Genomic DNA, 27,627 nt, shown 5'->3' on the forward strand with positions numbered 1-27,627 from the left:
TCTAGTCGTCGTCGTACGAAGGTTGAGGCCCAGTTCGTTCCGACGCGTGGCGTGTCGCGTTCACGAAGGAGTCGATCCGCCATTTCTCGAATACCACTTAAGCGCGGCGGAAACGATCGCGAATCTAGGTCGATTATATATCGTATGATACTACCCTCTTCGTATGAGGTTAATTTCTAGTAGGGTGGTCGGATATCGTATTTCGTAGCTCGGCCGTAGTATCGCTACTGGAGTGTCGTACGAGATATATTATAGATCTGCGCAGCCTTTCGTACGCTTAATTTTGGGTCGGATTGGAGCGCATTTAACGCTAGAACCAAATCACTTTCAATTGATTGTTGTCCTATGATTAAAGGTGGAGAAAAAGGAGAAGAAAGTGAACCTCAAATGAAATTGCAGTAAGGTGACCCGCTCACCCGTGTGACCCGCTCACCCGTGGATTACGTTATCGGATTTGCTTGGAGACTTCCACTCTGCCAGCGTCTTAGGCTTGGCATATGTTCAAATATCGGCGCGTTGACGATGTCCAGAACAGAATGTGATGTTTGTGCCAATCCACTTTGACTTGCAGCAAGTGACTCTGAATTATATCGTGTCGATCAGAAGTGTCTTGTGCGGTAGGAAAATATCTTCGGGAAAGCATTGATTGGGATTAGTAATACGCTGATAGCTACGCTTCATATGCAATCTATTCCAAACCAACAATGATGTGTCACTCCCAAGCATTCTCGGTCGTGGTTTTCTCCTTCCCCCAGCATCACCCTCACTAGCACTCCTCGCTTTCTCCCTCCATGCCAAACCCCTCACGATTTTAGAAAATCGCATTCAGCTTCAACCCCGTCCTCGAGACCCTCGCAAACACAACCCCCGTCGTCCCCGCCAGCAGGAACGCGCCCGCGAACAGCTTCAGCCCCGTCCACCTCGCGGGCGTCACCAGGATCACGCCCGCGATCGGGCTCGTGATGAGCCCGCCGATGGCCGAGCTCAGGAACGTGATGCCGTTGCGGTACCCGATCTCCTCCATGGGGCTGATGCAAGGGACCAGCGCGCCCATGAGGGAGATGTACGCGCCCGAGGCGAGGCCGAAGAGCAGCGCGAACGCGATGGCCGCGGCCTCGGTGCGCGCGGGGATCCACAACGCGAGCACGAGGATGCCCGAGAGGTATCCGCAGATGATGTAGATGTTGTACTTGCCGTAGCGGTCAGAGAGCCAGCCGGAGCCGAGGCGGCCGAAGAGGCTGCGAGGCGGGGTTAGTATTGAATGGGGGTAAAGGGGGGAGAAAGCGGAGTAGGGGGTATCGTACCTAGCTGCGTTGTAGAAAGCCACGAGATTGATGGCCATCGCCGACGAGACGTACCCCTCGCCCTGCGCCGCGACGGGGAGGTACGTGATGGGCACGTACATGCCGAACGGCATCAGGAACAGCCCCAGCACGAGCAGATTGAACGTGAGCTCGGTGAATGGCCTGGCGAGGGACTCGCGATTGAGCTTGACCGGCCTGGGCGCACGGCGCGAGCGCACGGTGAGATTCGACACGACGAGCAGGGCCATGATGAGGAACGCGTCGATACGCATCGTCCAGCCGTAGCCGACCGTCTTGATCAGGTTCGACGTCATGATGGGGAAGATGACGCCGCCGAGACTCGACCCCGTGGCGAGCACGCCAAAGGCCAAGCCGCGCCGCTTGAGGAACCAGTCGCTTATGGTGCTGAAGGCGCAGACGAAGACCATGGCGACGCCGATGGAGCTGCACACGCCCTGGGAGAGGAGGATCTGGTAGTACTCGGTTGACAGCGAGGCCATCATGAGCCCGAAGACGTGCATGAAGGAGCCGACGCGGATGAGGTAGCGCATCCCGCCGCGGTCGTAGACCTGGCCAATGACGGGGCCGAGGAAGGAGATGAAGAAGACCTGCAGCGAGGTGATCCACGAGATCTGGCTGGGCGAGTAGGCTTTAAGGGGCCCGTTCTGGTAGTACTCCTGCCAGGTGCCGATGGAGTTGATCCAGCCATAGCTGACAAAGGAAGCGCACCAGGCGCCCAGCACGCACAACCAGGCCGGCGCCCCGCCGTCCGGGGGGGTGTCGTCGTTGTGGCAGTCGCTGTCCTCGCCGCTGCTGCTGGTGTTGCCGGGCGAGGTGCTGTCGGCGGCCGTCATCTTCTCCTGGACGCCGTAGGGCGCCGGCGTGGCATCGCCAAGCGTCACCGGCGCTGTCGTCTCGGAGGCCATGGCGCTGGCGGCAGTGGTGCGGAGCAGAGTCCGCACAGAGGAGCACGGCCGGAGGGTGGCGTGGGCAGTCAAGAGACGAGCGCGGTCCTAGAGCTGAGTGTCCGGTGTCTGTGCCTTCGAGTGCTGACGCATTGGAACCTTGGGACCGCCGGTGTTGATAACCTGATGGTGATGTTGGTACCGAAGCCTCGGCGAAAGAGTCACAACCGACAAAGAAAAATCCAATCCAGGGGCCGCCGCTTATCGAGTGAAAGCGGGCCTTGAACTCCGCCGGGCTCCGCGGGAAGCAACGTTTCGGCTGCTTATTCCCGTGAAGAGTGGAGAAGATCGAGGTTCGGGGGCTAAACGCGATCGGAGCTGTTCCGCTTTTCGGGGGCGGGCAGACGCTTGTCTTCTTTTTATCCTGGAGCTGGCTTTAGTCAGCTCCTCCGCGTGCGGAACTCCCCGATGGCTTTCCCCTCACTTCATCGGCAGGGGTCCTGGGTTGTGGTCGGAGTTCGAGATCGGAGAGGAGGCACTTGTGATTGGTCATGTCTAGAGCATTGGGTTCACGATTCAGCCGCCGCACTGCAGACACCAGTTGGAGTACGTTGTATGGCCTTTAGTGTGGGAGAAACCTTGAGACATGGCAAAGAAGCGCTCTGCTCGGCTACGCACTTCTTATGCAACTCACTTATAAGCTTAACCCGTGACGGGAACTCGCCATTATTTCTCGATAACCGAAGCCGAAACGACGGTGGAGATCGCTACTCCCAATCCGCCGGAGGCTTTTCTGCCCTCCTTTCGGCCTCGGAAGGTCTCTCCTATGGTTTAATTATTCTGGCGTACCACTGCATCCAGCGGCGATTTTCCTCTTTGACGGTACCAGGATAGATACCCTGGATCACGCATGGGAGTACATCTGTGATACTGATACGTCGTATTTGCAATCTGGCCTCAGTGGGCAGCCACTGGAAGAAACCAAGCTCCACCTGTTCCAGATTGAGCAAGATTTCGACTCCCTGACTGCAGACACTTACGGTGAATGTTCTGCAATCCGGGACATTGCCGACGGGAGATGTCGGTTCCAGCTTGTACTGTATAAGCACCGACTATGGCGTGAGCCCTCGCCGCCACTACAATTCCGACATTGCCAGAATGAATCTCCCAGAAGCTCGATATCTATGGAATCTTTGGTCGATCAACTTCACAGCCTCACGTTCCTCGAAATGAAAATCAGTCTTGAGGAAGCAGTTTCGCTGCGATTACTCGCATCCGCGACAGATGGCCGTGGTAGACACGCCGCATTTCGCAATGAAGGTGATGGGTTCCCAGAGAGTGTTGACGAAGGGGCCACGTACGAGGCAGATTACTACGATGATGCCTCTATCGCGTCATCTGGGTCGAGACCTCCTAGTTATACGACGATATAAGCTGCCCATCGATACTTCAACTAGGCAGTTTTTGACTTCCCAATTCGTGATTTTTATCAACCGTGGGACAGTGCGCAGCAAGTGCTAGATCGCTTCATGCAGTGACACCGGACTTGTCGTTCCTTGTTCGGCTTCGAGCTGGTCGAGTTATGGATTCTGTCTTTGAAGGTTCCCACCGCGCGTCTAGCGGATTGACGCCAGAGAGCGCCGTGGTTCCACCAAAGTGGAAACCTCACGAACTTCGAAGGCTCCTAACTCGATAGCTTTATCAGTACCCTAGAAAAGTGTATAACGTAATCCACGGGTGAGCGGGTCACCTTACTGCAATTTCATTTGAGGTTCACTTTCTTCTCCTTTTTCTCCACCTTTAATCATAGGACAACAATCAATTGAAAGTGATTTGGTTCTAGCGTTAAATGCGCTCCAATCCGACCCAAAATTAAGCGTACGAAAGGCTGCGCAGATCTATAATATATCTCGTACGACACTCCAGTAGCGATACTACGGCCGAGCTACGAAATACGATATCCGACCACCCTACTAGAAATTAACCTCATACGAAGAGGGTAGTATCATACGATATATAATCGACCTAGATTCGCGATCGTTTCCGCCGCGCTTAAGTGGTATTCGAGAAATGGCGGATCGACTCCTTCGTGAACGCGACACGCCACGCGTCGGAACGAACTGGGCCTCAACCTTCGTACGACGACGACTAGAGCTCCGTACGCGTTTTAATCGAAGAACCGACTACCAGAGAGTCCTCTGTGAAGATCCGGACGCGTATCGCGCGTGGTTTAAGCTCGTACGAAACATAATCGCGAAATACGGCATCCACGATAACGACATCTATAACTTCGACGAAACGGGCTTCGCGATAGGTAAGATCTCCGCCGAAACTGTCGTTACGACCTCCGATCGACGCGGGAGGCCAAGAGCCGTACAACAAGGCAATCAGGAATGGGTTACAGTAATCCAGGGTATCGCGTCGTACGGCTATTCGATCCCACCATACATCATATTCGCAGGGAAGGTCGACCTCGACTCCTGGACCGCGAATAGCCCTCTACCGCCCAACTGGGTAATCGCGCTTTCAGAGAACGGCTGGACGACGAACGAGAGAGGTCTAGAATGGGTAAAACACTTCGATTTCCATACGAAGAGTCGTACGAAGGGTACCTACCGCCTCCTCATCCTCGACGGCCACGAGAGCCACCATTCCGTCGACTTCGAGCTCTACTGCAAGGAACAGAACATTGTAATGCTCTGTATGCCTGCTCATTCATCACATAAGCTCCAGCCTCTCGATGTTGGGTGCTTTAGCCCTCTTAAACGGGCGTACGGTAAAGAAATTGAGGGTCTCATGCGGGCGCATATTACCCACATCTCAAAGGAGGACTTCCTCCCAGCCTTTTATAAGGCGTACGACGCTGCGATAACTAAGTCAAACATCCAGGCAGGCTTTAGAGCAACCGGCCTAGTGCCGTACGACCCGAATTATGTGATTTCGCAGCTAGATGTAAAGTTTCACACGCCAACACCGCCAGGTTCCTCTGCTGGACTACCACCCCCTTGGGTTTCAAAGACGCCGAACAACCCAATTGAGGCCGAATCGCAGACAGAGTATATCAAAAATCGCATCGTACGACACCAGAATAGCTCTCCGTCCTCCATTATTGAGAGCCTACGGCAGCTTAATAAAGAAATCACAATGATGGTGCACGAGCAGACCCTTATGCGCCATGACCTCGCCGAACTTCGAGATGCAAACGACCGCCTTAGCCGCCGTCGTCGTACGAAAAGAAAACAGCTACAGAAAGGAGGGTCCCTAACAATTGATCAGGCAAAAGATTTAAAGGCTCAAATCGACGCGACGGAGCAGTTAAGGGCGGAAACGAGTCAGAGTAGTGGTCGTACGAGGAGGCCAGAAACGCGCGCGCGACGATGTGGCGTCTGCGGCGAGCCCGGCCATAATGCTCGCACATGTCAGAAAGTTGTATCTGCCTCTGAAGAAGAGGATTCCTCATAGTTTCAATTGATTTAAGGCGTTATGGTTGAATTATCTTACACATTGTCGTACGAGTGCCTGGAGGGTGGCCCGCTTGCTTGTGTGGCCCGCTTGCTTGTGGATTACGTTACGGCTTTTTTATGGGGCTACATTAAATAACACTGAAGAGGCGGTCTCGATGCGCCATGCTCCCGAGGTCTATTTTCACGCGCCGACATGGATGCCAAGCAGCATAGCTCCCGATCTGCTTTGCCACACTTCGTAGGACGAGATCCTACATGACCGCGACACAATCAGGGTGCACACTGACTCCAGCCCCCCGGGCCGCTCAGATATGAGAGCGCGCCAGAGGCGTGCCAGCATTGCCTACACGCCCTCTTGGCTAGTGCAGACTGCAACAAACACGATTCAGCGCCACCCGTTGTACTCATCGAACTCACAGCTACCACCTGTAGTCGTAAAGGCGATGCTGCAACGATAAGCTATTGCACTGAAAAAAGCGCATTTCTTCCCTCGTACCAGGCTCCGGCCAGATCACCCTCCTCACACCTCTAAGCGGCTACCCGCGACCGACCTGTGGCCCTGTAGCGACGGACGCTTTCGTTGAATGCGCCACGCATGACTGGACAGTACCCACTTTAACCATTGCCTCTATGTTCCGCTCATGGTCTTGAACAGAAGCTTTCTTATTCTCTCGTAGCGCGCCGCATGCGTCGCTGCTCGGACGAGAAGATGGTCGGTGAGGTGAGAGCGCGCAAGCCTGAGCATCCTCAAACAGCTCTCCGTTGTCATGAATCGTAATTACGTGCTGGCTCACTGTGTTGATGGACTTCCCCGAGCTGTAGAATAGAACCTCTTGCTCGCCTTTGCCCTCAGCAAAATCTTTGAGGTTGTTCAAAATATGTGTGACTTCACGCTCCACTGCTTCTATCTGCTCCGATGCAACTCGTCTAGGCGAGTCGGTAACGAGCGGCAACCCATCGAATCCCCTGTCAACAGAGACGTAGGCCAGGTCACAAACGACGCTGCCAGTGATCTGGCTACAGACACCACAGCTGGACAGCCGCTGCTCCGCTCAGCGACAGACGGGAGCAGAGTACTGCCTGGTTATGATCCAGGGGGATTTGCCCCCGTGGCTTTATCTAGCATCAATGCGCCTGAGACTTCGATCAACAGCAGTCGCGATTGCCAGAACGACACTGCGATTGGCGAGTATGCCCAGAAGTACTCTACGCCCCCGACTGTTCCCCATGAAGTTCAGACAGATCGTGGTCACCACGTGCAGAGCCTCGGTGACGAGTGTCATGTGGGTGGCAGAGAACACGAGAACACGGGAGCGAATCACATCGCCAATGGTACAAGCAACACCGTGGCTGATCGTACAAATGGGGATGCCGATGTTGAAGTAGGGATCGAGGATCGCGCGGCGAGCACCGCCCTCGGCAAGACTACCGCGCCCAGCAGCCTCGTCAACGGGGAGCTTGCGACCACAATGGACGTCGATAACAACCATGCAGCTGGGTTGGGCCTCCTGCTTGAGAGCTGCTGGGATAGTTCAAGGCAGGACGATCCCCGAGGTGATTCGCACGAGGCTACTGGCGACGGTCGCGGTAGTCCTTGCGACTAGAACAGCCGGGAACGCGCGATATACGATAACAGATGTGCCGGCATCTGAGTGTTTCCGCCGGCCGCCAAGCCATCAGTACTTGCGACTTGCACCGAGTGGGTACGAGAAAGGTGGAGTACAGTACGAAATGCCTTATGTATCATCGTCTCCTCTCAGCGAGTCTGTCCTATTCGTGATTACACAGTACTTGACGTTGTTACACCTGCCGGGGCATTAATGCACACGACCTGGCTACGCTTGGATAGACGGAATAGCGCTTGCTCTACAGATTATGGATGCCAATGGGAATTTCCGAAAGATGAAAGAAGCCCAACAAAGGAAGCAGCCTCGTAGGGTACGCCCCGTTCATGATAACTGCTATACAGGACAAATCTGTGTGGTCAATTGCAAGGACATCACACTGTGCCAACCTGTTTGGTGTTTCCGAAGCGATCGACACCGTTGGGGCTGATGCGACTGTGCATACCCATGGAGTCGATATGCAGATGGCCCTGGAAAGCCACTGCATGCTTGGGGTCGATAGTCTTTTTCCGTCTTATAGGAACACGATGATCCTTCCAGTATTGCTGGAGAAAGGAAAGATCGAAGTTAGACGCCTTAAGCAAGCTGGTCTCGGCCACGTATGCATTCCGAGTTCGCTCGCCGCGGACTTCTTGCAGTTCTACAAAGTACCAGATCTGCTGCCGACTGTTGCCCAGCTCATAATCCGTGATGCGAGAGAGTTGTCGGCGTGAAGGCCACTGGCCGTGATCGCAGTCAGACTGCCTCCGTGTCAGACGGCATCGCCCGCACGGAAGCATAGGTCGCTCCTCAGCATACCCTAGGTCCTCGTCAGAGGCCCCCAGCTGGAGTAAAAACTGCGTGATGCTGTCTGAGGCATCGTGCCGAGCCAGCTCCATCGGTGACAAGTCGTTGACTCCGCTCGCATCCAAAGAAAACCCATACCTGTGTAGCTCCCTGATGTAACTCAAACGGTCAGTCTCCTCGTCGTACTCCAGGAGGTCGACCTGATGTCGGGTGTTCAAGAACCTGCTGAAGGTCCGCGGCAGACATGCTGCTGCCAAGGGGCGGATACCAAGCGGATTATGCACCACCACCCTAATGACAGATAGTGTCCATCGCTAGCTGGTTCGAAATATGGGGAAGCAGCACCTTTCCCACACGAAATTGGCCATATATCCCTGCGATGTGAAGGATATTCCATGGAGCAGGAGCCTGTGCATCTATAGTGACACCTGCGTCGACAAGCATTTCAGCGATCTCGTCTGCTCCGTCAGAATGTCCTACAACGCAGTAGAACAAGGCTTCTCGCCCAAGTTGAGGCATCAACTCGACTTCCTGCAGTAACACCTCTATGATCGAGAATTGCCGGTGTGCCACGGCGGACAGGAATGAGCGTTCGAGGATATCCTGTGCCGCCTTCACCTTCTTGACGTGGGGCAGCAGAATCTCCACAGCCTGTACTGAGCCGCCACATACTGCTATCTCAAGTGCGGTCCAAGCAGAGTCGACTCTCAAGGTCGACCCTTTTGGCCGTGACTCAATGAGCCACGGCATGCCATCCGCGAGTTCCGCCGGACTGGACCAGGGTACATCGTGGTTGCACACGAACTTATGGTTGAGATCAACCTGAGCGCCGCAACTGAGGATAACTTCGATGCCCTCGGTACTGTTATGGAAGCTTGCGATAGCTAGTGGCGAGAGCGGAGCGGAAGCCCAGAAATATTTGTCCAGGTGAGGGTGGTCGTACATAAAGTCTGGGTCGATGAAGTCGTATTCAGCGTCCAGGTCCATGAGGTCATACTTGCGCGTATAATCGTAGTCTTTGGGCTGGTTGACCTCGTCCTTGCGCGTACTCCATTTGAAGAGCTCTGTGGCGGATAGTGGTCCGAGTCTTGCAGCGTGTACAAATGCAAGTGGGTTCCGGCGAATCTTGTACAGTTGGAGTGCTCCGGCCAGCGTTCGACAGGTACGGCCTAACAGCAGCCAGGCGATGTCATCTAAGTCATCTGTTAGTATGTCGAAAACTTTGGCAGGTAAGCTGAGTATTGGTGTCGGCATTGTCGCAGCAGTATGCTTTGGCCTGCAAGCAGCTGGATGTTGATTCGGAGGCGGGTTATTTGCGTGTGGGAGGATGTGAAAAGAAGATATCACTTCAAGTACTTTCCGTACCGGGTGTGCCGATATCGTTAGGCTCGATGAGGACTGATACTATGTCTGAGTCGTGCGCATAGCCACGAACGCATTCGCTGTGCCAATGTAAGCGGGACTCACTGCCGAAACTCCTGCTGGATGCGCTAATGTGGTAGGGGCTCACGCCGACGTTGAATCCAGAGATCCTGGGTGATCCTGCGGCCGTTGCCGGCCGTGTCTGGGTTTGTACGAAGACCACATCTGTGTTTGTGTGCCGAGCTCATCGATTTGTCGTGTAACGATCCAAGGGCACTTTCCTCGTCGATGAAAGAGTCGAAGCAGACTATCGTTTGTGGTGGAACGCGTAGTAACAGATCACAAGCGACGATCTAGGGCGTTCATCTTTGTGACGATCAAGGCAGCACTGGTCTCTTTATTTTTGTACTCGAGATTGCAAGAGTGACAAAGCGCAGGTGTCTGTCTTGCAATTTGTGCATGTGGTCAAGGCGTTTCCCATCGTGACAATTGCCTCCCTGCTGTCGATTGTGCGCTCCACGAAAGTCTCTGGCCAGCAATCACCGACTGCACTGCGTGAACCATTGACGTGAGTCAACACAGCCCCCCGAATGCCAGTAAAGGTTGCAGTTGGTGGCGAGGCGTTCAGGTATAGATTGAGAGACCGAATGTTGTGAAAAGAAACACAGCCCAGAATTGGAAGAGGCCCCTCGTGCTTGTGATCAAATGTTTTGCTTGATATGAGATCCATCCATTCCACGCCTCCTGCCGGATTCGTATAGAAGACCATCGTCGGCTTAGCGCTGGCGTTTGCAGCCAGTCCTCCCTCTCCGGGCTGGATGCCCACCCGAGGACGACCAACAGATATAGAACCGAGGCTGTTATGAAACTGGGGCAGTCAGTTAGAGGATCCTCATAGCTGATTCGCACACTCGTTGTAACCTACTGAGAACCCGCCTTTTCTCCACTTGACAACCATGACGTCCATCTCTGAGTGGCTTTAAAGGAACAAACACCTGCCCTAATATGCAGCCGTATAACGCCTGCAGACGTGTGCGGGTTCTGTCGACGTACGGCTCGCGCTCCGTGTGACGATGGACGCCCACGATCTTGCCAGACTCCAGCAGATAAAAGAACGTGATGCTAATGCAATCCCACAGTGGGATCCCATGCGCCACCAGAACAGGACTTGAGCCATCTGCGGGTGGCATTCCACTTGGGACGCTTGATGTGTTTGAGAGTAGTATGTGTCCGCTGAAGTTACACGGTGGCTCGATGAGGCACAAGCCCGACTGACTTGTTAATGATATGTACCATCTGAAGGCCTTCGCGGGTACTCTCATACCTGGAAGGTTGCTTTGCATTCCTGGAGCGGGTCTGCAGCCTTGACGAGGCAGAAGAGGAAATGCTCATTCCAGCCGAAGTCGTCTGCGGCGGTTGGTTCGCAAATCTCAACGAGCCCAGCCCAATCGAACTTGAGTAAGACGTCATGTTTGACCACAGTCTCATGAGATAGTGGTTCTGTACCACGTCCCCATGAGCTGACTTGCCGAAGGCGCAACCTTTTGCCTTCCTTCTTTAGATTCAGCGATGGTATCGAAGAGCCAATGTGAAGCCAGCGGCGCTCCATCCGACCAGTAGTATTGGCAATCTGCTGCATTAATTCAGGCGGTAAACGGCCGCCCGGCAAGTAAATCTGCCCGCCTAGAAATCTCGGTGGTAAAAGTGGAAAAGCCCAGCATTGTGCCCAAGGAGACCGCGTGCGCAGCGCGAAGCGTACACGTGTGGCAAGGTCGATAACATCGACACTTTCCTTAAGGCCAGGGAGCATCTGCAGCAGGTTCTCGAAACAAGCTTGGTGGGTGCTCACGCCGTGGCAGCGAGGGGAGCACTTATAACATATTGCATGTGAGCAATACGACGTTCGCGCGCCACAGCGAGGTTCGCAGGGGTCGAATGCGCCAGAGGCTGCCCTCGGTGGCTCAATCGCGTACGTCTTGAAACTGATCGGGCCCTCACTGCTGGCGCTGACATCGACTGTTAAATAGTATCAATAAGTCGCCTTCTCACAGACCGTCCTTGTACTTACTGATGACCACGGTTTCACCTTCATCGTAAGTTTCATTGCACAGGCTGCAGATGAGGTGGAGATGGTTTGGAAAGCGTCGCGCACTGCTGACAGTGGCGATGTCCTTGAGGTTGCGAAGCATAATGTGTTGTTGAGTCAGATAGAAATGAGTTGTCCGCCGTCGTGAAATTGTTCCGGAATATTGGAGTGTATGGAGGCGAGCCGTGGCCACGGAAAGCTCATGTTAAGCACTCTTATATTTGTGCCTGAATGCGGCTAATGGCTCCTATTCCTCTGAAAGCTTTGACCACAGGCACGCACAGAAACTCGTGGAGCTTGGACAGCCTTAAGCTCTGCACATCAAGCGTGTGAGAAGACCACTTCAGTTCAGCCACCAGATATCAGAGGCTGAGCTTCCACAGAGGGTCATGGGCTGGGTTTGCATCGTGTTGTTGTAGTTGCCCGTCGTGCAATGCAGATTGGGGTCGATGAAGGTTGACCAAAGCGGCCCTGCGCTTGATCTCCCGCATACACATGCTGCTTGGGTGTGTGACATTTCTGGTCAAGGTTGATCGGAACGATCGACAACTGGGAGACTTGGATTGTATGTAGGACGATTGAGACCCTGGTCCACTGACAGACGTGACGCTACCCTATGGCGCATCATGATTTAACAGACTTCGTGCTGCTGAAAAGTCTTTGCGGCGTCTCAATGGTATGTGCATTGTTTTCTTTTACATGATACAAGAAGAAAGTCGTGAATGTAGCTGCGATACTTCCCCGCGACGACAACAACAATCGCCTGTCGCGACATGTTCTTCCACGTAAGCGCAAGACCGGTCTTCTCAATCCTGTCCTCCTGTGAACCTCGGCAACTCTGTCATGCCCGCCCAGTAGAAGCGCGCGGTGTGCCCCTTGTTGATTCATTCCATCCTTCTTCTCCCCCACTCCAGGACTACAATCCATGTCTAAGAAGACCCAAAGATGCTGTGCACCGCGTGCGATAAAAGGGTGGCGTTCTCGTAGTCGAAGTCCTCGCTAGGGGTTACGAAGAAGGCGAGCGCAATGATAATGTAGAGCGCCATCAACTACGCGGCGTGTCAGCACATGATACAGCTTCCGACTCTCCAGACCTGCAAGACATACCATGGCACCCTCGAGGTAATTCGACTTTCCATCCATGACGGTGTAGATGACGACAAGCACGGACTGCGCGAAAGAGACAGTCTCGACTGCGGGGGTGTTAGCAACTGGGTGCACATCAATAAGCAGTCTGCAACTTACAAGTCTCAAAGTGCAGGTCCATGTCGCGGTCCATGATCCAGCCGAGAATGACGAGTAACGGCGTGACAAACAGGGCGATCTGGATGCTGGAGCCAATAGCAACTCCCATGGCCTGGAGTGGACGATGTCAGTAGCCGTGACTGACAAATGGGCCAGAAGGAGCTCACGAGGTCCATCTTATTCTTGACAGCGACCACAACAGCCGTAATGTGCTCAGCCGCGTTGCCGACGATAGGAATCAGGATCAGGCCGATAAAGTTACGGCTGATGTGGGTGCGCTCTACTAGAGGGTCAATGCTGTCGACAAGGTAGTCCGCGCAGATGGAGACCAGAACAGTCGTCACAATAAGAACGAGACCAGCCGACCACGGGCTCATGTGCTCCTCCTTCTCCTCTTCTTCGTCGTCCTCCTGGTGCTGGTTCGCGTTGTTGCTCTCCACCTCGGAAGCATCCTGCGAGTCGGGCGGGGTTGTCGCGGACTCGAGGCTGCAGAGGTTGTGGTGCGTCTTAAGCTGGAAAAATTACATGACGTAAAGAAGGAGAAGGATGATTGCGGTGCCACGAGACAGGGCGAGGATCGGTCGGCGAGTCGACTCTTCGTCGTCGGCAGGGTTGATGATCATGAAGAGCTGTGCCACCATGTACAGTCAGCATGAATAAAAAGAGGCTGGTGCGATTGTGCAGCCGGTGTTCCTCACAGTGCCAGGCAAGATCATAGAAGCGGCCGAGAGTGTCATCAGTGATGAGGTCGTCTGCGCAGTGATCGAGGCGAACGACTGCTCTGTGCCTTCACCATTGCCGTCGCGCATGTTGACAATGCCGCCGAAGAAGAAGCACATGCCCATGACGAGGAGGATGTTGGAAAGGATCGACCCAATCATGGAAGACTTGACGACCTGGAGCTGGTTGTTCTGGAGCGCAATGATGCTCACAATCAGCTCGACCGCATTGCCGAACGTCGCGTTGAGCAGTCCGCCGAGCGACTCGCCGAGCTTGTCAGAGATCTCCTCGGTCGCGAACGACAGGACGGCCGCCAGGGGAATGATGGCGAAAAAGTTGATGGTGAAGACGGCGATCGGGTCCCAGCCGCCCTGGCCGGCAATGATACCAATGGGTACGCAGACGAGGAGGATGTTGATCGGGTCTGTGGACATCCGCGGTCAGCTATGTGCGGACCGGCATCCCATGCCTGACATTGGGGACCGCAACTCACTGCTCAGCAGGGTCATCTTTGTGATGTGCCGGACGTGGGCGGGATGCTTGACCCATGGCTTGTCGCTCTCGAGGGCGATCTCGGACGTTCGAGAGACCCCAGAAAGCGTAGGAGGCGTGTCTACGGTGGTCAGGTTTTGTCGGCACATCCGTAACTGGGACACAATGCCCCCAGGGGCACAGCCGAGAGCGCCAGATAGCCTTATTGACAGGCTACTCCAAGGCTGGCCTCAGTCCTTCCCTCGACCACCAACACGGCCCTCGCCCGAAATCACCCCTCTCAACCATCACGAGCTTCCTACCAACCTGGGCCCGTCGCTCACGCGCATCTGCCACAGACTATCGTCCTCGCGCCACCGCAGCCCCGGTGGCTTCGTCCCGAGCAGTTACGCGAGACGTTCAAGATTGCCCACACGATCACCATGTAGTCGTCACACAGTCTTCAACGTCGCATTCGTGTGCTAAGCTCCTGCGGTCTCCTTTCAGCGTCGCTTCTCTGGCGGTCATCAGCTTCAGACTACCCTCACTCGACTCAGACTGCCAGCGGTGGCCGGGAAACTCGCCAGGCATCAAAGACTCCACGGGACCAGGACGCTCGCAAGCCGACATTGACTGAGACAACTTCCCCGCCAACCAGCTCCTTGAGAGATCGTCAGCCACTGCTTGTGGAATCCGACAACTACCTGTGCTCGCCAGCACGTAACAGTGCAATTGTAATATCATTGGCACTTTCTAGGTCTCCACTGACTGCAGCTATGTTCACAGCTCCCCCTTCTGACAAGCTGCGCAACCTGATCGGTGCTTGGCTGCCAGCCACCACACGTGTGCTGGGAGGGACTTCTATCCTGCCTTTTCCGACCATGATCCTGCCGACCCTTGACGAAACCGCTTCACGAGAAGCCAGCGTCGACCTTTGAGGCAGTACCTGCCAGAGACCAACAGGGCTCCAACGAACCCCGACCAGACCCAACCCCTCGCTACTAGCGCAACCACGCGCGTCTCAGGAATCTCAAACATTGACGGCAAGATCTTACACGACATGTAGGCGCAGGAAACGAGCTTGACTTGCGCGAGTGTCGTGATCGCGACCTACAAGCCGAACAAATGTCAGCAGCTGGGTCATGCTTTTGTCACTCGGGCGACTGCGTGCAATCGACTCTCAAGCAGGCTCAAGTAGCTGCTCACAGACACACCAGCTCCCGGGTGTCGTTACTCCCTCAACTCTGCGAACGGACAGCTTTCTAGCCTCCAAGTCACCTCTCTCGCAGGCAAAGGCGTCCACTTCCCACTCACTTGGCCTCACAACTGTCTGGCTCCTTCGCGGGAGGGACAGCCCAGAAGAACGACACATATTTTTCTCTCCCGGATTCAATCGGCCACGACAACGGGCATCCTCGAAATACAACTCCTCACCGCACAACACAAACCCCAACAGGCGATAGTTCTTCGCGGCCGGATCTTCGCATTTTCAACCTGTAGCATGAACTCCTCCACGAAGTCTGACTTTCATCATTACTCGATTGTTCTTCTACATCTAAAGTGAGCCAAGCTGTCTATCAAATGGCATCTGCCCACACTAACGGGCGGCACCATCGACAGGAGGCCCCATATCACGATACACTCGAGACACGGTAGAGCCCAAATAACATTCATTCTTGTTCCTTCATAAGCATCACCAGTGGCGCATTGCAGAAGACTTCTGCTTTCAATGGAGTCGTAACGTGCAGCCGCAGTGCCGCCGCTGATGTTCTACAACCCGTACTGCCCCGATGCCATTCTAGTAAATGTGCGGGCAGGCCGTCTAGTCAAACACAAGATCCAAAAGGTGGCACATAGATTGACAAAGATTTGAGGAATGTACAGGCCATATCCACAGCTTCCTTAAAATTCCAGCTTCGGCCTCTGAAATGTCCACCGAGTAATTTCACTCCAGCCAGCCCAGTCCGCAAGGCAGACGGGCAGGCTTGGCTCACTAACATGGTCCTCCCCAGCAACCGCCTTAAAAAAAATCAAAAGAGTCGGACCCTCGAGCTTGTTATGATATGCTGAACAACTGAGCTTTTGGGAGGAGATCCACCATGATGTGTGACCATGATGTGCGATGCGTTGCAGGGCCCTCAGAAGGGGTTCAGAAATTGTTTCAAAGGAGAACACCGGGCTATGCAAGAGTGGGAAGTAAATGAGTGCGAGAAAAGAGCATCATAACCTCTCCAATGCAGAGCTCATGGGATCAAAGTCCCAGAATCATGATGCCAATATATTTGGGACAAGCGCAAGGAGAACATGACCGCTGAGTGCACCGCCGTGACTTCTCACGGCCGAGAAGAATGTGCGTGATGGGACGCAAAGATCGATGATCCCGTGGGTGGGCATATGTTCCCATAATGACTTGTAGGAGGATGGCTCGCCGCTGAGGTAGCCACCGGCGTCGTGCCGCTAGTCATACTGGAAAAACTTGAGCTGGTTGGTGGATCCTCGCGCAGCAGACTTAGATCACTCGCCAGTCCAAATAGGATGTTGCGCTCCGACTTCAAGGGGCTTGATCGGTGCGCGATGACGTCAAAGAACTCAATTGTCCGCCTGAACAGCCCAGACAGCACTTCGGAATCAACAAATCTCGTAAGAAGTGGGTCGGTGTAGCAGGCGGCAAGGGTGAGGAGGTTGCCCCATTGACTGCAAGTCGAAGGAGTCAGATATCAATGCAAGTGTTAAAGAGTGAGCGGCAGTGTTACTTACGCGTGGGCAGTACCGAAAATGTTGGTTACAATAATGCGCTGCTTGCGCGGCATGCCATGGAATGCACTGGTGCTCTGGATCAACGCCTCGATGCCGAGCCGGGCATAGTTAAGCGTGCGGGGGTCGACCCCCTCGGGAACCGACTTGTCGCCGATATTGATTGCCAATTCATGGAAGCTTTCTGGTCGGGGAAGTCGAGGATCTTTGTAAGCGCCATATGGGATAGGCTCCTTCTCGAGCAAATGTCGTACGAAGGGGCGATAGATAATGGCCTGTGATCCCCAGTACTTGGCACGCAGGCGAGCAGAGAGGATATCGCCAGCAGGCGGCTCATCATCATGCCATCTGAATGCGGCAGGAACCCAGATATCACGAGATGTCTTCAGTTGGGTTTGGAGACCATGAAGGCCTTCGTCGATCGTCTCCGGGGACGAGGGTCGATGTATCTTGTCCGGATTATATAAGTGGCTGTGGATCTCATTGAGCTGGCGCCGGAGATGAAGCTGGGCGAAATAGCTACCGCACTCTTCGGCAGTGTAGCCATAGGTTGTCACAAAGGTCGTGTTCGGATAAGGCATGTTGTCTTCGTACTGCAGAATAGGACTCTGGGACAGCGGAAGCTCCGCAAGGATGTCACTGAGCACAAAGAAGTCAGCAGGCGGCCAGCAGCAGCGAGTTGGGCCTATGTCTTACCTTTCTAGCTGCAAGCAGGTCCAGTACGCCAGGAGTACCTGGTTGTCTCTCCTGGACTCCTGAGGCACATATCCATCGCCCATCTTGATCTCGTGGAATCGGTATATGCTCCTGCTTCGAACTTAGCGCTGCTCAGTACCAGCCATGGCAGTTTTGACTTACGTCCTCATGACCTCCTGCAGAACAGTACAGCCCTGTTTTATGTATGCCCAGCTTTCCACAGCCCTCGCGAGTTGCCCATGGTACAGACCAGCAAGGACCCAAGCATAAACATGCTTGAGATCAATCCCGCCCAGATGGCTGCCCAGAATGTCCGTTGCCAGTGCGAAGTACTCAAGTCCAGGAATTCCGTCGTAGTTTCGCTTGATCGGTGTCGGACGCACTCCTGTACTATTACCCTGCATGGGAGCACGGCGACTGGGCATGGTACGGTCGCACGGGTCTTGTGGCGAAGGCAGTCCAGAAGACTGAGAGTGCGAGTTGAGTCCGGGGGGAGAGCCGTGGATCGGAGACATTGCGCCACCATTTCGCATGGAGGGCGATCGATGTGGCTGGGCCTCACCTTGCTCCCTGACAATGTCAGGAATCCTCTGCTTGTGGAGGCAAATCTTGCCCAGCGCACAAACGAGCAGAACGATAGCGCTCTTTATGCTGCGGAAAGGATGGCCGGGTTTAAAGATGTTGAAGGATGGTGCCGGATCATCGCCACCAAGCTGGCGTTTCCTCTTCGCACCAACAGCCTCGGGCAGTGATGGAGCGGCAGATGTCGGCTGGCTGACAAATTTGGGGTTGCTGCTGGACCGCACACTTGACTGCTGCTTATGCTGGGGGATCTCCTTGAGAAACAGCACAACCAGCGCATCCAGCTCTTCCGGTATCATGATCGGATGCATGTTCAAGATGTTGTCCTTGAAGCTGGTGACATATTTCCACACCGTCGAATGCGAGAAGTCTGGATTACCGTCCGTGCCAATGACTCCGCCTCTGAATGTCATGCCTTGGGCCGGGGAAAGCCCCATATTCTCTGCTCGTTGATCCGAGTGGTCTACCGGCGCATGTTCTCGTCCAGAACCTTCTCCGGTCCCGCACACATGCAGCACGCCGCGAGCCTTTTCCTGTTGAATCGGGAACTCTTCGACATAGCCAATGTGCTCTGCAGCGAGATGGGGAGCGACCAGCCGGCGTATCGACTTCCATTTCAATAGCAGTCCGGCCGAAGTAGTGTGATTCGCGGGCAACTTCGTCTTCCCTGCGGCCGGCGGCCCCGGCTTTTCGTCGCCGTCATTGTGTGCCCAGAATCGGATCATTTTTTCTGCCTTGTCCTGATCCATAACACCATTCTTTGCCGCAAATTCGTTCTCGGCACCTCGGCCATCAGGCGGCGGGTGGTCGTGTGGGCCTGTATCATCTTGATACTCGTTACCCTCATTCGACTCCATCTTGAAGTTTGCAGCGCTGTTCCGGGGGCCGGCGTGGATGCGACTGTCCAACCGATCAACGCGTTGACCAATCTGTTCCAATTTTTTCCTCGTATCATCGCTGAACTCAATCACGGCATCCAGTATGATGGCTTTTTTGGACCTGCAACACCCTAGATTGGCACTCTGCACGTGGACACCTTGTTCCATTCCACGACTTACAGCTTGGGTTGTGAGTCGAGGTCATCGCATTTGGTATCTCGTCGTCTGCAAGCATCGCAAGGTCGCCACTCATTACACGTGGTTTTGAGGTCGCGACACGGCTTATAAGCCTAGGTATGAATGAGGTCAGTACTGTTTAGCTGCACAGCGCGCAGGAAGGCTCCATACCTGAGATGCGCTCGTCGCCTTCCGTTGATTACTTTCGGCTTCGGCAATCTCGAGTGGTATGTGGGATGTGGGCGGTGGTGCCTGGCTTGGGTGACCCCCATGACCATTTGGGGCACCATCGTACGGGTTGCGATGAGGCACTGACATCTTGGGGACCGAACCTGAAGCTGGGTGATGCCTGGCGGTCGCCAATGAATGCGCTATGGTCCGGTCGTCGTGAATGGTCTGTCCATAATGTTGCTGAAGTCCGTGATAAGTCTTTTGAGGAGCCGGAGAATGGCTGTCGATTGGGTGGCCCGGGTTTGGCTTCCCTATGGGAGGGCGAAATGTCCCGGGCCTATTGAAAACGCTCGCCATGACCCAGCGGCGCAGGGACTCTGCTAGGCGTGCGAAGTGCGCGCAGAACCTGGTTTGAGAAGAATGAGAAGCGCGGTGATTCTGCGGCGGCGAGCTCGGGCGAGGTTGCGTCTGTCTGTCCAGACCCGGGAGGCGGGAATGAATTGGGCAGTACGGATTCCATGCTCGAACTTATGTATGAAGCAATGCAAGCCGGCTGCCAGGATGAGGAGCATCAGGAGACGGCGTATGACGGCTCCATCCCTGTTATGTGATGTACATGTGTCCGGGTTTCACCCACGGAATCCACCAGTTGGGTACGTGCACAGAGACCGCTCCCTGCTGCTGCGATGCGCTAGCGTCAGACCAGGAACTGCAAAGTGTCTGCGACATCTTTTCTTCTTCTACACTACTCATCTATTCTGCGCCACAGTACCTCTACGCTGTACTCTCGCTCGCTGACCGACCCTGGCATGATACCGCTGTATCAGCCCCGTTCGTGTACTTTTACGGTGGCTGTGCGAGTGCGGGGTCGGAGAACTCTAAGTGTGGTAGTGCCCCCCAGGTAGCGATTAATCGACTACCGTTATATAGACCGTTCTTTAGGTCTCCCGCGAGAGAGGGCGCGTAGCGCCCTGTCGAAGTCTCGTATAATTCCCAACTGTTTTCTTTTCTCCTAACTACGCAGACATGGGGACCGGGGGGTGGGGGGGAATGGGGGACAGATAAGGCCACCCCGGGACGTTGGGGGGGTCTCCAGTACGGGTGAGGAGCGTGCATGTATGCTTGCGCTGACGATGGTGATGCTGCGGGTGACGAATGATGCTGGATGTCCCGAAGGCGTGGGATGAGAGGGAGGAGTGTTCGGACAAAGTGCCTTGACGGCGGAGCGCGTGATTGGTCGATGAGTCCGCGAGCTGAACCAAAAATCTGGAGGCAAGGGGGGCCCCATGTTGTGTTCCAGTACTTACTGTACCCTAACCCAGATCGTGCTTGTGTTGCTGAGGGCAGGGCCTGCCTGCGGGGGAATGCGATAGAGGGGGAAGAAGAAAAATGAAACAGTAGGGCCCAGCCCAGCCCAGCCTGGCCCAAGGACCCGGAAGAAGGGATGTGGGAAGCGGCGCAATTGCCGCTGCAGCTTCTGACAGATACGGCGGATGATGTGCATCAGGGAACAAAGACACAGAGGAGGCTACTGTGCCTTCGGAGGCACGCCCGGGCATGTGGGCGAATCGGATCGCCTGGCGGCGAGGCCGCTGGTGCTTTCCAACGGCTGTTAGGGCGCCCCATGGCCATGGCCATGCCCGAGCCTCTGCACTGTCACGTCCGGACCGGCGTGGGCCCCGTCCCGGGGCCGGGGCCTGAGATGGGTGATTGTCGGGGCTGGTCTTTGCTACGCTGGGTCCGGATCGCTGGCGACGCGTCCCGCGGCCTTGAAGGGTGCGCCCGGCAGACACCTTTATCCAATTAGGTTCGAGGTAGTAGAGGAGGACGACCAGCGTCTGCGCAGCTGCACCGAGTGGGACTCGCTGCATCCTGAAAGCGTGGGGTGCCGACCACCACGCGACAAGCTGGTCCGCTCGGCTGCCATCCATGGAGCACGCCAGGCACGACATTGTGGTGGGTCGGTTTATGGTTTAGGGTCTAGACCAAGACCGACCGATGCGACCCCCACCCTGGGACCTGGTGCTCTCGACGACCCCGTGTCATCTTTTGAGTTCTCATATCTATCGCCAACGGCGAGATCACAGCCCTCGGAACGTCATTGTATCCCGCCTGCCACGTGCTTAGGTTCAGACCAGCCGCCACCCTGTGCGGCGAAACATCACCACGGAGCAATAGCAAGTTGGATGCGGCTGACCTTGCCGGGTTGTGACGGGCAGGAACCTCGTGCCAACCATCACGCCATCGCGAATGGCCGCGAAGAAGCTCGCCGCCCGCCGACGCAACGTATTCTTAGACGCCACTGCGGCTGCGGTGATGGAAAGGCGCATGATTGCCACTATGGCGTCACAGGACTGGGATCGGCAGAGTTTGTATCACTACAAAGGCGACGCAGACATCCAGGTCGCCGCCGTATTCCGGCTGCATGTCCTCCCGAGGGGTCCTTCTGTGCCCATTGGCCGCAGCTAGTCAGTCATACAAGGCTGCATATTTGGCAGTCGATACTCTTTGCAGCGACAACGGACGCGCAACATGTGATTACGAGCAAGCACCGCATCTTACATGCCATGCGCACGAAACAGTGAGGCTCGGCTATACAGAGCCGGGTTCATGAGTTGCAAGTGCTAATAACTGACAACATCGGACTTGAATTATGAATAACTGCCATCGCGCCTACCAACCAATATCACACCAGAGAGAACAATGCCCAAGTCAGCTCCCATTTGGCGTGCCCGGCCACTTCCGTGCCGCTTCCGCCTCGGCCACGTTTCTTTTGACCGCCACAAAGCTATCTGGGCTCACGGAAATGGAGTCGATCCCCAAACTGACGAGGAACCTTGCAAAAGTGGGGTCGTCACTGGGTGCTTGACCACAAAAGCCGATCTTTGTTTCCGTCGCACTGGCGGCCGTGATCACCCGCTCGATCATCCATTTGACGGCCGGGTCCTGCTCGTCGAAAAGGGCCGCGAGCTCGCTGGAGTCGCGGTCAACCCCGAGCGTAAGTTGGGTTAGGTCATTGGACCCGATCGAGAAGGGTGTTGCTTCGGGGCTTGGCGACGAGCAAGGACAAAGACATGGAAAAGGTCCCCGTTATCCTTCACGTCACTAGCGTGGCCAGTAGCCCGCTGAGTTACCCCGGCGCTGGCCAGGGGCAGCCCGGCACACACCTTGTCACTCGAGGTTCTCGCAAGATTTCGCCTGAACAGGACTAGACGGCTGGCCAGGGATCGAGGCAGCCGCCTGCAGGTGCCTCTGCCAAGCGCCCTGACCGTTTCCCTTTGCACGCCCCTCTCCAAGGGACCGCTGGCGGGCTCACCCCTTGTTCCACCTTCCCACAAAACAAAACAGAACAGAACAACACAGGCCCTGGTCGCCTGCGATACCGAGCCTCAGGCCTCACGGTGCTCGGTGCACAACCAACTGCGAAGGATCAACTCCGTCTTCCGCGGCTCACCCGCCTCCAGTCGCCGACACCCGGTCCCAACGAGCGAGTCCCAACCAGCCATGCCCAGTGGGTGATTGCTCAATTACTCGAAGGATGCCGCTGCACATCCAATCGAGAAATCAGCACGCTGGACACTCAAGGGCAATGGGAAAGAACCAGCAGAGCCGAGGATTGCTCTGTGCAAGGGGGCCAAGATTCTGCAACAATGAGAAGGAGGGGCCCCGGGCACGGTGGACCGATTGCTGTTTGCCCGCTGTCACTCGGTTGCGACGTGCTCGTCCGTTCCATGTCGAAAGAACCCTGGGTCTCGCATGCTGCACCCAAAAGCGGCCATTTGTCAGGGCCCGCTGGGAGGAGACCAGCCAGGGCCGGAGAACAGGCCGTTGCGCAACCACGACCGCGCGCTAGTCAGACCACTGCCGGGCGATCCCCGAGCAACCACATACCGCCGTATCGTCATGGCATCGTCAGCACCGGGCCGCTTCCTTTTTCTTAGTCGTTCTAGAAGACGCCATGGAACAATGACAGAAGGGCAGCGGTACTGGCACCATCACCGCCACGGGCACGCCGACACACTGGTAATCTCGCCAAAGGACCCTGCCTTGTGTTCGCATCAATGCCGGGCGTAAGCTCCTTTCTGCACAGCTGCACCCTGTCATCGTCCGGTTTTCCTTTGCTTTTCCACCTCGACTCCTCCACTCGACCGTGTTCCTGGGTGCTCTGTGCAAGTCAGGGCCCGCTGTCCTCCCCACAGTCGTCAGACACATGGTCCCTTTGGGGGGGAACAGGTTTGCTTTTCTGCTGCTGTTGCAGGGCCTCGCCAGTGCCGGCCCTCTGGCCTGTGGCTCGTTCTTTGAAACATGGACGCATACAGCCGCCAGATTTGGAGTGCATACGTGCTCGACTGGGACAGGGAGGCTTCACCCCCGTCTCCTCGAGCGCCTTGCAGCCGCCTTCTGAAGGGACAGGACAGCTGCGGGGAGCAGAGGTTCCCTTCGCCAACCTGCACAGCCAGGATGAGAAGACGTCTGTTTCAATGTGTTTACTACACATCACATATACCCCACCCCATCCACCCATCCGTCTACCCGCACGGATAGGAAACCCCAGCTAGCATCCGTCCTTGGCACGCTCGCCATGCAGCTGAAGCAGGGTTCCTGTCACCAATAAATATCTACCGGGCCTTTCCTGGTTGTTGATGCCGTGATCCCTCCCGAGCCCATGGCTAGCCATGATTTCGAGGACTTTGTGCGCCTCGTCCACCGTGCGGCAAAACGGGATCATGACAATGGCATTTGTGAAGCCCATATGGTCCCTGAGTTGCTGGATGGCACGACACTCTAGTCCAAAGCTGTCCCTGTACCGGGGCGAGTAGTAGCGCGCCGCGCCGCGGAGACCGAGCATGGCGTTTTCCTCGACAGGCTCAAACTTGGCGCCTCCGAGCAGGCGTGCATACTCATTGGTCTTGAAGTCGCTCATGCGAATGATTGCTGGCCTGGGATACGCCACGGCGCACAGGGCAGCCAGCGCTCGCGACAGCTTGTCCACGAAATAGTCCTCCTTGGACATGTACGCGGCAGTCATGCGGGCGATTTGTCGCTTGTCGTCGCCATCTGGGAGCTCATCGTAGTGCAGAAGGGCCATGGGGTGCACCTGGATAACGCTGCTGATGACAAACTCCATGCGTGCGAGGCCCACGCCGTCATGGGGCAGCCGCCACCAGCGGTACGCCACGGCAGGGTCCGCCAGGTTGAGCATGACTTTTGTGTGGGCCGGACCGAGGGCGGCAAGATCCAGGGTTTCCGTCACGACCTGGGACTGCCCGGCGTGGATGTAACCGGTGGTGCCCCGCGAGCAATCCACCGTCACGTCCTGGCCGGGGTGCAGCACGCGGGTGGCATTGCCGCAGCCAACAATGGCGGGAACGCCAAGCTCGCGGCTTACAATGGCAGCGTGGGAGGTGCGCCCCCCATGGTCTGTGACAACAGCCACGGCGCGGCGCATGAGGGGAACCCAGTCCGGGTCTGTGAACTCGGTGACGAGTATGGAGCCATCGACGAAGCGGTCCATGTGGCGAGCCGACGCAATATGGCAGACCCGACCTGCTACTGCGGCGGTCCCGATTGCATGTCCAGTGGCCAGGACCGGTCCTGGCTCACGGACAACATATGTCTGAGCCACTTCGCCAGAAGAGCCAGGCCGCCCCATCTGCGAGTGCACCGTCTCGGGTCGCGCCTGGACCACGAAGAGGTCGCCCGAAACTCCATCTCTCGCCCATTCGATATCCATGGCGCAGCCGTAGTGCCTCTCAATCGCGCATGCCCATCGTCCAAGCTGCAAGATTTCATGATCGCTGAGCACGAAGCTTGCACGCTCGGCCGCGGTCGTCGGCACACTAGTCGTTGGGGCGTCCGTCTCTGCCTCGCCTCCATACACCATCTTGATGGCCTTGCTTCCACACGTCTTGTTCACCACGGGGAAAACACCGGCCCCACTACCAATCAGTGGTTTGAACACCTCGTACTCGTCTGGATCGACAGTGCCCTGCACGACAGTCTCGCCTAGTCCCCAAGACGCGTTGATCAGAACCACTTGGTCGTAGCCACTCTCGGGGTCGATCGTGAACATGACGCCCGCCCCGCCCCCTGCCCGGTTCGCGCGGACCATATGCTGCACACCAACCGAGAGCGCCACGCTCGTGTGGTCGAATCCCTTGGCTTCGCGGTAGCTAATGGCCCGGTCCGTGAAGAGCGACGCATAGCATCGCCGGCAAGCGGCCAGCACTTCCTCGGCGCCGCGTATGTTCAGGTACGACTCTTGCTGCCCCACAAAGCTTGCGGTGGGGAGATCCTCTGCTGTGGCGCTTGACCTGACTGCAACGCTCGGATCATCCATCCCCGCCTTGGCCCCGAGGTCATGATAAGCAGCCTCGATCGCAGCTGCGACCGGGCCTGGCCAGGAACCCCCGAGGAACAAGGATCGGATGGTGTGGCCCGTATCAACCAGGTTTGTCTTGCCCTGGCGCCAGTGGTCAATGGCAGCTTCAAGCCTGCTGCGGATGCCATTGACCTCAACAAATTGCCAGTATGCGTGGGATGTTGTGGCAAAGCCATGTGGCACGGCAATTTCCTCGCTATCAAGAGCGCTAATCATCTCACCCAGTGATGCGTTCTTGCCGCCAACCAAGGCCACATCCTTGCGAGACAATGAGTGAAAAGTCCGGACAAACTCGCCGTATGTGTCCATCTTAGATTGTGGGTCTGGTGGTTCTTGTGGTGGCGATCAGTTAGAGGAACGATTTGTCATGGAAGGCTGTGGTACAGGGAGGGCAAGCTGATGTGGTCCAAAAAAAAAAGAAAGAAAAACAACAACAAAATGGCTCCAGACCAGCCCCAAGGTCTTAGACGGGATGATATAGTCCCTCACCAGGTCAGCAATTGAAGTGTGTGTTCCAGGGGGTGGGCAGTTCTTGATGGCACTGTCTGACCCCGCATGGTTGTCAACATGATGCAGCATTGGCGCACCTGGCTCTCGGGTCGGCGTGCGGCTGTAGTCCGTAGGCAGCTTGCGTCTCAACCGTGCAGCCTGCAGGTCAGTCGTGCAGCTTCGTGCAGTCACGCCACTGCAGGGGGCACAGGCGTGCATCGCATGACATGCAGTCAGACATGTGACTTGTGGTGATGCCTTTGTCAAATGGTGATCCCGGGAAGTATGCTCACTCAGCACATTCTCAGCTCGACACGTCCCTTCCACCTTGTCTGGCGAGTGCAGATCATTGTCTTTTTTTTTTCAATCGCTTTCCGATGCATGTCTCGTCAGCCAGGGATTGGTCAACTCGAAAATCGAAGTGATGTGATCAATTTCTCATTCAAGTTATCTCCTCACGATTGCAACTTGCGAACAAATGGTCTCTTTGCTTGTTTCCTCCCCTCGACGGCCGTCTAAGAATCCATATGCTGAACTGAACAGCCCGCCCTCTGACCAAATTTAGATCAGCAACCATACCCTTTTGAACTCGTGTGCAAAGGAAAATCAAGACACTTGCGCAAAATCCTCCAACCATATGGCGTTCATGGTATCGAGCTCTTGTTGGAATTTATTGAAACTCGCGCGCACATTGTACCATTGCATCTCGAGCGCCCGGGTCTTCTTCTCAAGCGCCAGGACCTTGCTCTCGAGCACCCCGTTTTCCAGCCTTTTCTTTGCGCGGCTTTTACGTGCCGCCACGACGTTGCGCTGGCGCCGTGCGTCCGTGCCGTCGGCCAGAACTCGCATGTGTAGTCTCTGCTCGTGCACGTGCGTGACTGGCGTGATGTCGTGCTGCTCTGGACATGCGGGAATGATGCGTGGTTTGTTCTGCTCGGGACCGTCCTCACTTTTCGACTGCGGCGAGACGGTGTCGCTGTCCATAGAGTGTAGCTCCACGGTGTCGTTGCTGCTGTTGTTTCCGCTGTCTCCATGTCTAGCCCGAATACCTGCTGCATTGCTCTTATTCTGCTTTGCGAGGCCTGGGTTGAGCTCTGTGCAGGTCGGGTGGAAGTCTTCTCGAAAAGGCAGAGAAGGGATTTCTGAGACGTGTAACTGGGCTGCCCTTGATAATACAATCCCGTCCGTGCCTTCTTCGTGACTGCTGATAGTTGATACGAGACTTGGTGACTCCGTCTGGACGCAATCCGGGATGATGAACTTAAAGCAATGCTCCGGGGCCCATCTGGGGAGTCGCGGGTATGGGACCAGGGATGTCTCCCACTCCATGGCGTTCTCCGGTCCGCCAGGGAACTGCTTGTCCTTGATAGATATCTGGAGTGCAAGACTTACTCTGCACAATAAAAGTTGTCAAGCAGCTTGATGTGCTGAGCCGCTGGCAAAGATATGTGGAGACACGTCAGACGACTTATATGCACACAGGGTGTCGGGCTGAATCCTGCTTTCGCAATGACCCAATGGCGTGGTACG

The 27,627-nt window shown here is 55.7% G+C and overlaps 7 protein-coding genes across 7 annotated transcripts; 1 reads left to right on the top strand and 6 right to left on the bottom strand.

Annotated features, from left to right (window-relative positions):
- Positions 1–811: 811 nt before the first annotated feature.
- Positions 812–2,158, bottom strand: B0I36DRAFT_254411 (major facilitator superfamily transporter; the record flags this gene model as incomplete). The annotated part of the gene is made up of 2 exons (XM_046150816.1): positions 812–1,238; positions 1,305–2,158. 2 exons carry the CDS (start codon positions 2,156–2,158, stop codon positions 812–814), a joined length of 1,281 nt encoding a protein of 426 aa, XP_046005762.1.
- Positions 2,159–6,358: 4,200 nt separating this feature from the next.
- B0I36DRAFT_354995 (uncharacterized protein) lies at positions 6,359–7,277 on the top strand (the record flags this gene model as incomplete). The annotated part of the gene is made up of 2 exons (XM_046157380.1): positions 6,359–6,394; positions 6,501–7,277. 2 exons carry the CDS (start codon positions 6,359–6,361, stop codon positions 7,275–7,277), a joined length of 813 nt encoding a protein of 270 aa, XP_046005763.1.
- Positions 7,278–7,672: 395 nt separating this feature from the next.
- On the bottom strand, positions 7,673–11,635 carry B0I36DRAFT_354996 (uncharacterized protein; the record flags this gene model as incomplete). Its single annotated transcript, XM_046157381.1, has 7 exons — positions 7,673–8,122; positions 8,430–9,253; positions 9,552–9,648; positions 9,856–10,303; positions 10,500–10,543; positions 10,771–11,462; positions 11,515–11,635. 7 exons carry the CDS (start codon positions 11,633–11,635, stop codon positions 7,673–7,675), a joined length of 2,676 nt encoding a protein of 891 aa, XP_046005764.1.
- Positions 11,636–12,527: 892 nt separating this feature from the next.
- B0I36DRAFT_227577 (calcium/proton exchanger) lies at positions 12,528–14,048 on the bottom strand (the record flags this gene model as incomplete). The annotated part of the gene is made up of 7 exons (XM_046149097.1): positions 12,528–12,581; positions 12,640–12,725; positions 12,778–12,889; positions 12,945–13,256; positions 13,308–13,406; positions 13,476–13,921; positions 13,991–14,048. Coding segments are annotated over 7 exons (1,167 nt in total), but the record flags the coding sequence as incomplete, so codon positions are not given.
- A 1,783-nt stretch (positions 14,049–15,831) lies between these two features.
- On the bottom strand, positions 15,832–18,401 carry B0I36DRAFT_336871 (uncharacterized protein). The gene is given in 5 exon segments (XM_046155614.1): positions 15,832–16,076; positions 16,091–16,662; positions 16,726–17,361; positions 17,419–17,529; positions 17,581–18,401. The coding sequence occupies 4 exon segments, from the start codon at positions 18,309–18,311 to the stop codon at positions 16,302–16,304; spliced, it is 1,839 nt and encodes a 612-aa protein (XP_046005766.1). The 5' UTR covers positions 18,312–18,401; the 3' UTR covers positions 15,832–16,076; positions 16,091–16,301.
- Positions 18,402–21,883: 3,482 nt separating this feature from the next.
- On the bottom strand, positions 21,884–26,042 carry B0I36DRAFT_336877 (uncharacterized protein). Its single transcript, XM_046155615.1, has 4 exons — positions 24,188–26,042; positions 23,836–24,145; position 23,323; positions 21,884–22,267 (listed from the first exon to the last, which is right to left on the bottom strand). Exons 1-4 carry the CDS (start codon positions 25,915–25,917, stop codon positions 21,939–21,941), a joined length of 2,370 nt encoding a protein of 789 aa, XP_046005767.1. The 5' UTR covers positions 25,918–26,042; the 3' UTR covers positions 21,884–21,938.
- A 559-nt stretch (positions 26,043–26,601) lies between these two features.
- Positions 26,602–27,596, bottom strand: B0I36DRAFT_336879 (uncharacterized protein). The gene has a single exon (XM_046155616.1). It carries the CDS (start codon positions 27,424–27,426, stop codon positions 26,704–26,706), a length of 723 nt encoding a protein of 240 aa, XP_046005768.1. The 5' UTR covers positions 27,427–27,596; the 3' UTR covers positions 26,602–26,703.
- Positions 27,597–27,627: the final 31 nt, after the last annotated feature.

The sequence above is a fragment of the Microdochium trichocladiopsis genome (assembly GCF_020744255.1).
Source record: "Microdochium trichocladiopsis strain MPI-CAGE-CH-0230 chromosome Unknown B0I36scaffold_12, whole genome shotgun sequence".
Lineage (NCBI taxonomy): Eukaryota > Fungi > Ascomycota > Sordariomycetes > Xylariales > Microdochiaceae > Microdochium > Microdochium trichocladiopsis.